The sequence below is a fragment of the Drosophila albomicans genome, chromosome X (assembly GCF_009650485.2).
Source record: "Drosophila albomicans strain 15112-1751.03 chromosome X, ASM965048v2, whole genome shotgun sequence".
Lineage (NCBI taxonomy): Eukaryota > Metazoa > Arthropoda > Insecta > Diptera > Drosophilidae > Drosophila > Drosophila albomicans.
The window spans coordinates 12,671,869-12,681,912 of record NC_047627.2 but is presented as its reverse complement, the minus strand read 5'-3'; the positions used below and the strand labels follow the sequence as shown (position 1 = coordinate 12,681,912).

The 10,044-nt window shown below is 38.6% G+C and overlaps 2 protein-coding genes across 2 annotated transcripts; one reads left to right on the top strand and one right to left on the bottom strand.

Annotated features, from left to right (window-relative positions):
• Window positions 1-5,088: 5,088 nt before the first annotated feature.
• On the top strand, window positions 5,089-6,900 carry LOC117577581 (60S ribosomal protein L17). Its single transcript, XM_034262461.2, has 3 exons — window positions 5,089-5,181; window positions 5,456-5,546; window positions 6,287-6,900. Exons 2-3 carry the CDS (start codon window positions 5,466-5,468, stop codon window positions 6,764-6,766), a joined length of 561 nt encoding a protein of 186 aa, XP_034118352.1. The 5' UTR covers window positions 5,089-5,181; window positions 5,456-5,465; the 3' UTR covers window positions 6,767-6,900.
• Window positions 6,901-8,381: 1,481 nt separating this feature from the next.
• On the bottom strand, window positions 8,382-9,891 carry LOC117577886 (zinc finger protein OZF). Its single transcript, XM_034262864.2, has 3 exons — window positions 9,591-9,891; window positions 9,151-9,529; window positions 8,382-9,083 (listed from the first exon to the last, which is right to left on the bottom strand). The coding sequence occupies exons 1-3, from the start codon at window positions 9,771-9,773 to the stop codon at window positions 8,446-8,448; spliced, it is 1,200 nt and encodes a 399-aa protein (XP_034118755.1). The 5' UTR covers window positions 9,774-9,891; the 3' UTR covers window positions 8,382-8,445.
• Window positions 9,892-10,044: the final 153 nt, after the last annotated feature.

Below are 10,044 nucleotides of genomic sequence, written 5' to 3'. Positions count from 1 at the left end.
TCTGGAATGAGCTGGAATTGAGCAGAATTCGCGAAAACAAAAAAAAAAAAAACAAGAATCATCTCTCGGTGGTTCAATGTTGACATTGATGACGCCTTTTCCCCAGACAGACAAACACAAAGAAAGAGAGAGAGAGAGAGAGAGAGATGTATGACTAAGCGCATGTCGAATCGTTCATGCATTGAGATATATAATGTAGCTGACTGACTGATGATGATGTCTTCACATCCAACGGTCATCATCATCGGTCTGACGTTCTAATGCGACACAGAACTGTCTGACGTCCAATCGCGTTAAACCTGTTCAAAGACTTTGCCGTCATTTTGCGTCACATCCAACTTGATGCCCGTTATCTCTTACTTGTTACCGGTTACCTGTTACTTGTTACCGGTTACCAGTTACCTGTTACCAGTTACTCGTTACTTGTCACAATGTTACGCTCTGGAGCCCTTTGAGTTGCGGATTCCTCGGGATTATTCCCATAGCGCACATTTTACGTCGCTCGCTTTATCCGTATAAATATTCATATAATAATGTGCTACAATTTAAATGCACAATAACAATAATAATAACATTATTTATAACAAGTTCGAGCGTTGCAAAACTTTCCCAAGCTTCGTATGCTAATCTGTTATGAAAAGAAATCAATTGCAATTTGAATATTAAACACAACATGACGACATTTCTGAACATCATCATCATCATCAGCAGTTCACACATACATAATTCTATATAGCATTTATCTATTTTCATATTTAGACAGAGAGAGAGAGAGAGAGAGAGTGAAAGAGAGAGACAGGTGACAGCTGCAGCCTTGAGGAAAGGCCATGCTTAAATTTGTCGCTAAGGCAGTTGAGGGCCAATGAACCGCGTCATTCAATAAATACGTCTCTGCGAAAATTAACCTATTGATAATGTCACCTAGCAAACACACACCCTGTAATCAACGACTGCACCAAATTGGGTATACGATCATCTTATCGCGACAAAAGTGCAGTTACAGCTACACTCAGTTTGAAATTGAAGTAGCTAACCTAAAGCAAGTAAGAAAGATACAGTGGAGTGTGCTCGACTCTGAGATACCCGGTACAAGTTTGAAAAATGCAAAATATTTTAAAATATACCAAAATTATAAAACTACTTCAAATATACCAAAGTCTACATTTGGTTTATTGAAATAGTAATTCAAAATATACCAAAGACTGCAAAATATACCATGTTTTCATCGAAAGCCACTAAGACCCGTAGTAACTATTCGTTTTTCCCAATTCTCAAATAATGTATACAATTTGTATCTGATCACAACCAAATTTTAAGAAATCATAGGTACTGCAGATATTATTGAATATAGCAAAAATCGACTCTAGCTTAATAAATTCAATGAACCGTAAGATTTCTGTATTGTGAAGAAAGTGACAGATGAAAAGATTGATTATAAAAAGGTTTATTTATTTCAATATTTCATTCTATTGATTCTTCGTGCATTCAAAGTGCATCAAAGTTTTCATAGACTTTATGAAAATGCATCACATTACCATTTATAGATGATAAAGTTAACATATTAACCTGATAATCGATCCCCTGTGGAAATATCATGTTCCTTCCTAAATTGGATAGAAAACTAAGAAAACTAATATAGCTTTCACTTACAGATAAAATTCAATGCAATATGTTCCCAAGTCAGCTGTAAATTTACGTGGTTTGAACAAACAAAGGTATTTTTTTAACAAATATATTTTTAGATTTTTTCTTGTACCAATTCACGTTGAAAATTTCGTGCTACTCGAAAGCTAATAAGCCAAGAATTCGATAAGAAAGTGAAATGTGCAATTAATATTTGTTGTCATTAGTTGATAAATTAGAACTTGTTTTCCCTGACTCAGCCATCGTCGTGGTATTTTTTAACCAAATCAATTGTTTATTTTTGTTCGGTAATAAACTCTTTGAATAATTGAAAGTTGAAAGTAAAGAATGCAAAAAGTATAGAGCAAAGTTTTAATCTTGAGAATAAAAGCAAATTATAGGACAATTTCATACGCAGTATTCAAGAGTTAAAAGCAAAAAACTATTTTGTTAAAATTCATTAATAATATTTTAAGACATTGTTACAACGCATGGCAATTAAATAACCAAAAACCTATTTCGGTGATTTTATATTTAAAAACAATTCTTTTAGATCTTTAAGTGTGTGTTTTCTTTATTAGAAGTGGCAATTGTGAAAGATCGTCACATCAGAAAAATATTGTCATATTTCACATTATAACAACGTTTCCACTAAAGTGATGAACTTGTTAATAATATCTAGAAGAAAAGTGTTCTATCCCGTGAGGCTAACAAAATTAATCAAATTATTAAAGATACGGTATTTTTGTAGGCGATCAACACTTGAAATCGAATTTCCGTGTGAATTCGATGGGCGTCTCAACAAGTGCGAGAACTTTAAGATCGAATATGTAAACAATATATATAGTATAGGAAAATTTTCGTAAATACCATTCCATAGCCTACTCGATATACTTATAGTGCTCTTGATTGTTGTTGTTGTTATTATTATTATTTGTGTTGTTGTTATTGTTGTTGTTGATATTGTTATTGTTGTTGCGGTCGCTGCTGTCGTTGCTGTGTTGTTTTCCCAGTTGTTGTTTAAATTATAAGCAAATATAAGTTTAATTAAGGCGTTTCAATTGGCTGTCGAATTTTTGCTGCGAATCAAATTAATAAATTTCCTTTATGTATGCTCGGCCTCTTATTGTTATTGTTATTATTGTTGTTGTTGTTGTTGTTTTGTGTTTCCTTTGTTTTGTTATGGTTTCATAATTCCACATTGGAATTTTGTACAGATATTCCCGTTGTTTTTCGTTGTTGTTGTTGTTATCTTTTATTATTTATTGTTCGCTCTTGATTTACAACAAATTCTCGCGTCTCAAAAATTTCCTTTTTGCAATTAGAGGAAAACTTTTATAATGTTTATAATTTCAATCAAATTTTTGCGTGTTTTATTTTATTGTTTTTTTCTGTTTAAGCGATATTAAAATTTTCCGTGTGTTTATTTTCGACTTATTTATTTATGTTATTCTCTCTTTCTCTCGTGTTTTCTTTTTATTTATATTTTGCGGTTTTATTGTGTTATTGTTATTGTTGCTGTTGTTTTTCTTTTTTTTTTTGTAAAATTGATCTATTGACTTTTATTTGCAATTTGCGCTTCACGCTCCAAAAAACGTTAAACGTAAAAAAATCATTCGAAGAGCTCCCCGAAAAATTCGAAAATTTCAATTCAACGCGCGAAAGAGATGACGATACAAAATTGCAAGTGTATTAGATATATGTATATGTATGTATGTATGTAAGATATATATATATATGTATGTGTGTAAGTGTGTGTGAATGCTTCTCGATCTGAGGCACGGATAATCGCAGATTTCGTGTGTTAATGTCGCGGCTTGAACTTTAAAACTGGCCACAGAAATTGAAAACGAAAAAAAATTCAGATATATTTTTCGCATTGTTTAGTGCGCTATGCGAGAGCTCTCCAAATGCTTTTGCTTTGCTTTACTTTTTCGTTTTTCGTTTTTTTTTTTCGCTTTTTTTTTTAGTTTTTTGTTATTGTTATTGTTGTTCTCGTTGGTTGTTGTTGCTGTTGTTGTATTATGTTTACTCGTATTATAATTTGTAGCCTAGGTGCAGCAGCGCTGCCTCAGCCTCAGCCGCAGTCGAAGCCGCAGCCGCATCCAAAGCTGAGGCAGCTGAGACTGCGGCTTCGGCTTCTGCTTTTGCTTCTGCTTCAGCCGTTCCATCACATTGGAGCGCTCAATGAGCTTGAGTGTCATCCACTTAGGAAGCGCCAACCACTGAACTCGCCACAGCAGCAACAACAACAACAACAGCAACAATAACAATGGCATGAGGGCGGGGTTAGCTGCGCAGGCGCAGGTGCAGGCGGAGGTCGATGTCGATGTCGACGTCGCTGTTGCCGTCACCGTCACCGTCACCGTCGCACGTTGCTCGTCGCTGATGATTATAATACAATGGACGATAATGCGAGCGATCATGTAAATTAGATTTGTCTCAGTTGTTGTCTGCCGTTGGTGACGGCGACTGATGACGACGTGAGCGTTGCCAGCCAGCCATCCAGCCAGCCAGCCAAAGTCAACGCCAATCCAAACTGAGCTCAGCTCAAAGATCCAGAGCATTTCCCAGCGACAGCGAAACAAAACAGAGAACAACACAAATTTATATGCTACAACATTTATTGCATTATTTTGTTCAAGTGCTCAACGTGGTCGCTGTTGTGTGTTGCTCTTGTCGATTTTTTGGTTTTTATTTCCATTTTTTTGTGAATCTGATGAAGCAGCAACATCAGCAGCGACAGCGACAGCGACAGCAACAGCAATAGAAATTATATCAAGTATGCTTGCTCATTGACTAACTAAGTACAAGTACCAAGAATATAAAATACATTGTATGTGTGCAAAAAATTGAATCAGTATAGTAAGATTACCTAGTAGTAGCCAGAGTAATACTTTGTCGTAGTTGTAGAAGGCATCAATAAAAAAACGAATAAAACACACACGAGGAGGGAGATGCGAAGAAAAATCAACGTTGGAACGTTGAGCAGCAAATTGAATTAATTCAATTAATTTGCATTGTAAGTACATATCAAAATGGCAGAATTGTAATAAAGAAATTGTGGGGAAGCAACTAACTAAACGAGTGAGTGGAGCTTACTTAAATGAATAACGTTTTATCGTTGTGCCAAGTACCACTCATAAGCAATTTGTACAAGTGAATGCGCATACAAAAGCGTATTACTAAGCAAATGCCTGACTGCCTGCCTGACTGCTTGCCTGTATGGCTAATAGTCGACGTGTCGTCGTCGTCGTTCTTTTGCTTCAACGCTGCGGAAGGAAATAGTAGCAACATCTTGCAATTGACATTCACACACACGTAATTTGAATTTGAACATTTTGCGCGCGCACTTTTGCCTTGCGCGTACTCAATCAAAAGCTGAGTGCTATGTGTGTGTGTGTGCGTGGCATGCAACACTGTGTGCGATAGCTTTGTATGCGCACACACTGTGCAACACTGTGTTGTGGTTATCGATAACGATGAGCGCACAATATCGAGCATGGCTGCCAACTCTCTGTCAAAGGTTCTTTTCCGGTTTCGTACACGACGAAGGAGGTACGCTCAATTGGCAAAGCCGCAAATAAATTTTCAAACATCGCTATATTTACCAAGTATATTCACACAAAACGCGTAAAATATGAAAGAATATAAAGTGCTGCATTCGGTGTGCATGAAATTGCAAAACGAATTGCCAACGAAAATTGTCATTCATTGAATGCAAAATTGTGTTATTCTTTTTTTTTTTTTCTGTGTTGCATACAAACATACAACAACTTTTTTTTTTATGTTACTTCGAAGTGCCTAAAAGTTTTTACTATATATTTTGTAGATATTAAACAATGGGCCGTTACTCACGTGAGCCAGATAACGCCACCAAGTCGTGCAAGGCGCGCGGACCAAATCTACGTGTTCATTTCAAGGTAAGTTTTAGTGTTGAATTCCTGACGGACGCCACAAACTGTTGTAGTTGTTGGTGTTGTTGACATATGAGCTCCGACAACAGTGTGGTTATGTTCGTTAATAGTGTGTGTGTGTGCGTTGTTTTCTTTATTTTTGCAACATTAATCAGTGAATCGCCTGCCAAATTAAGTGCAGTATTTCACTTTTGCATTGTTGCTAGACGAATTTTATATCAAAAGGACAAGTTCATCAGCTGAACGCAATCGAAACCAAAACGATGCGCTCTTCTAAAACCGTGTCCACAGCAACAACAACAATTAGAGAACTCTATTGTGGGCATGCTTGCTTTATAATGTTCGCTTCCATCTTAGGAACGAGCTAACACTCAGCGTGTGCCCAAAGCAAACTTCAGTCGGGTTAAAACAGCGGCGAGCTGCGCTTAATGCTCTCGTCTCTACCTGTAGCTCGACACAATATCTATTTTCTCAATTGTCAATTGCAATCGATTTGTTACAAGTCCAGGGCGCAGTCTTGCAAATCTTGATGAACGATGAACATATGCGTTGATTAAGCTATCTGCGCCCTAAAAGCAACTTCCAGCCATGTTAAAACAGCGGCGAAACTGCCATCAATGCGGTCGTCTCTACCTGTAGCGTGGCACAACCATAAAAACGACACACAAAGCACAACAAACACACACTATAATACATTTGAAATGCTTGTTTTTCAATATTAACATTCGCATCTTGTTGGCCAACAGAACACCCATGAGACCGCACAGGCCATCAAGCGCATGCCACTTCGTCGTGCCCAGCGTTTCCTCAAGGCCGTCGTCGATCAGAAGGAGTGCGTGCCCTTCCGCCGTTTCAACGGTGGTGTCGGCCGTTGTGCCCAGGCCAAGCAGTGGAAGACTACACAGGGTCGCTGGCCCAAGAAGTCTGCCGAGTTCTTGTTGCAGTTGCTCCGCAACGCTGAAGCCAACGCCGACTACAGAGGTCTCGATGTCGATCGCCTGGTCGTCGATCACATTCAGGTGAATCGCGCTCAGTGCCTGCGTCGCCGCACATACCGTGCTCATGGTCGCATCAATCCCTACATGTCGTCGCCATGCCATGTTGAGGTGATACTCACCGAGAAGGAGGAGGTTGTTGCCAAGGCCACCGACGATGAGCCCACAAAGAAGAAGCTCTCCAAGAAGAAGCTGCAGCGTCAAAAGGAAAAGATGTTGCGTTCTGAATAAAAATATTGTGTCTGGAACACGGGAGGCAGTGGCGCGATAGTCCTCGCCCCACCGTCGCCCATGCCGGTGTTAACAAAAAAAAAAACTGAAAACAAACGTAATTTTTTTTTTTACAATACAAACATTAAGATACAGTTTCCATGTGTGTTCGTGTGTGTATATTTAAAAAAAGAAAGAACAACACTCCGCGAGGCTGTCGAATAGAAGGAGGAGAATATATAACGCGACAACTGCTAAAAATCCCAAACTAGAAGCTGTCTTGGTGTTTGTTTTTCCTTTTCCACCCTATTTAATTTTTGTTTTAGTTAGGCTTGACAAGCGCCGCTGTTAAGTGTCGCAATAAAGAGAGATGTATAAATTGTAAATCATGGCTGGCTTGAATAGATACGACGATGTCGCTGAGCGTTTCCAGATATAAACAATTAAATAGGGCTTAAAGGTTGAGTGTTTCAAAGGATGCTTGCTTTTTTGATTTAGGGTCGCTTCAATTTTAGTCTGCTAAATACCACAAGCTGTTTATGCTGTATTTTCAGCTTTAGTTTCCACTTTTACTTGACAGCTTATAGAATTTTATGGCTTGCGCTTGAAAAAATGCAGTAAATAACCTAATAACAATTTGCCACGCACGTTGAGACCAAACAAATGCAGCCATAACCGATAAACTATTTGAAGCTAATAGACAAGAACTTGGAAGGATAAGGATTTTGAAATGTTTATTTCTTTTGCTTATTGAATTGCCGTAATTCTGGAAAACAAATTAGCCGATAATATGTAAACGTGTTAGATATGCTATTCGTAATATTTTAAAGGTATTTGTTAACGCGCTCTTAAGCCGGCAATAAAGATGGAAATATACTAAAAATACTGCCTTCATAATTGTCAGTTGGTAACACTATTTGAATCGTAGGCAATAGTTTTTTTTTATTCGCTTAAAAACATGCTTATTCATTTCATTTTGCATTAATAAAAATATAAAAGTATCTTAAAGCGAGATTGTGCTTTGTTGTCAAGCAATTTCAAAATTATTTCTGAATCTTAATGGTCACACTGCCGGTGATGTTGTTTTTTGACATACAACACAGCTGGGCTTCTAGGTCGAAACAGCTGTTGTGTCATTATCTACAACGCATTGGTCATTGTGCTATCTCGCTTGCACTTTTGTTGTTGCTGAAATAATATTTGGAAATATATGTATGTATGGTGAATTACTATGGAAACTATGTTTGAATGCATTTTATTTATTTTTCAAGTTTTTTTTCCGACCAATAAGGGTAACTAAAACAAAGTTTAAAAAAGTGAATAATTTGTATAATTGTAAATATAATTATGATTTGTGATTGTAAAATGTTCGAAAATAGTTGAGACCAGTATGCTTAAATTTACAGTGTTTGAACAGAGACAGCAATAGCTGACACAAGTAAGAAAGGGAGGGAAAATAATTCAGACTAGATGCAAATTAAGGGTATTCCTTATAATAATTGTAAATAATTTACTAACCAGCTGAGCTCGCTTATTCGCCTGCTTAAATTTTGTATATAAGTAAATTAATATTATTTTGGGTGATAGTTTAAATTTGTCTAGATGCAACCAAATCAAAATCAAAGCAGATGAGGCAGCGGGTTTAGCCGGGTATTAGTGGATAAATGACTGTGATTTGAGCCAACTTTGGAATGTTCAATTTAGGCTTGTTTTTTGGCCAGTCTTAGCCGATCGCTGTTGGCTGCATTAAACTGCGGCTTGAGGCGCACGATATTGGGATTGGGATGGCTGCTGATCTTGCTGTGCTGGACCAGCTGCTGCTTGCGTATGAAGCCCTCGCCACACACACTGCAGGCATATGGCTTGCTTATGCTATGCACAAAGTGATGGACATTGCGATTCTCGGGACGACTGAATCGCTTGCCGCATATCTGACAGCTGTAGTTTCGCTCGCCCGTGTGACACAGCAGATGCTTCTTTAGGCTGATGGCACTGGCGAAGGAGGAGCCACACTGCTTACACTTGAGATCACGTATACGCCTGTGCACGGACTTGATATGATTGTCGAGCAGGCGTTTGCGTTTGTATGAGCGTCCGCAGTCGATGCACTTGTGATTGGCCAGCTTAAAGTGCGTTGAATTCATGTGTACACGCCAATTGGAGCGCTGGGCAAACGTGGCGCCGCACTCCTTGCACTCAAACGGACGCTCGCCGGTGTGAATCCTTTCGTGCTCCCGCAGATGTTCGCGACGTTCGCAAACTTTGCCGCAATACGAGCAATTAAACTCAGGCGGCGCCTTGCGAGGTTTAAATGTGGCTTGTATTGTCGGCGGTTTATCTACAAGAGAAAGAGTGAGAGAGTTGTTAGTAGAAAGTTAATGGAAACAAGGTAATTATGTTTCCACCTGAATTCGACAGCAAATAATCTTCTACGACATTCTCGTCCGGGGAATCAGAGCATTCCTCTATGTAGTCAAACTCTTCATTAATATCCGGCTGCTGCTCAGCTGCGGAATCCGCGAGCATATCTTCCACCTCCTGCAATTGTTGTTCGATCGCATCCAAGTCCAAGCTGTCATCGTCATCGTCACCTTCATCTTCATCCTCATCATAATTTTCATTTTCAAAGCATTCATCGATCATATCGTCTTGCGCTTCCTTTTGCATCGCGTGTAACTGACTAGTTTGTGCATGTGTTTCAATTATTTCGTATCGCAGCTGGAACAATTGCCTCGAGATCGCCTCAAAGTTAAGCAGACTTACCTTGCAGGTGCTGCAAATAAACTGCAAATGCAATGCAGGCAGTGAGAAACTTTTCACTACTATTAGGAACAACAAAACTCACCACAGAGTGCACTTCTTCGGCCTGAAGCTTGATACCCAGAGCCATGGCCAATATGCTGGCTAGAGTGGACTGCTGCAGACCTCTCTCATTGAAACGCTCTTCAAACATATGCTCGTAAACTTTGTTGTCCACAAAAGCACAGTTGCAAAGGTAGCAACGCTCAATGCTACGGGGAATATTCATATTGTGATGTAGCTGCTATCGTGTCAATTGCATCGTGTATTGGCATTTACTAATTTCAGTTTCTATTGTGAAGGACTATGAACAAAGCACAGTTTTTATTAGTAAACATAATTGTTTTGTTTTTCCGCAGATGTTAATGTACAAAGATAACAGCTCAACAGCTGATAGCCGGTCGCGCAGAAACATCGATAGCAACACACTTTACCGATGACTTGAAAACATCGATTAATACGGTTGCAAGGTGTCACAAAATGAAATTAGGAGTTACAAA

Excerpts from the sequence above, each read along its gene's own strand:
- LOC117577886 (XM_034262864.2), bottom strand. The coding sequence starts at position 9,773 with ATGAATATTCCCCGTAGCATTGAGCGTTGCTACCTTTGCAACTGTGCT. Across the intron at positions 9,530-9,590 it reads CCGAAGAAGTGCACTCTGTG|TTTATTTGCAGCACCTGCAA; the intron begins GTGAGTTTTGTT and ends TTGCATTTGCAG. Across the intron at positions 9,084-9,150 it reads TTATTTGCTGTCGAATTCAG|ATAAACCGCCGACAATACAA; the intron begins GTGGAAACATAA and ends TTTCTCTTGTAG.
- LOC117577581 (XM_034262461.2), top strand. The coding sequence starts at position 5,466 with ATGGGCCGTTACTCACGTGAGCCAGATAACGCCACCAAGTCGTGCAAG. Across the intron at positions 5,547-6,286 it reads ATCTACGTGTTCATTTCAAG|AACACCCATGAGACCGCACA; the intron begins GTAAGTTTTAGT and ends GTTGGCCAACAG.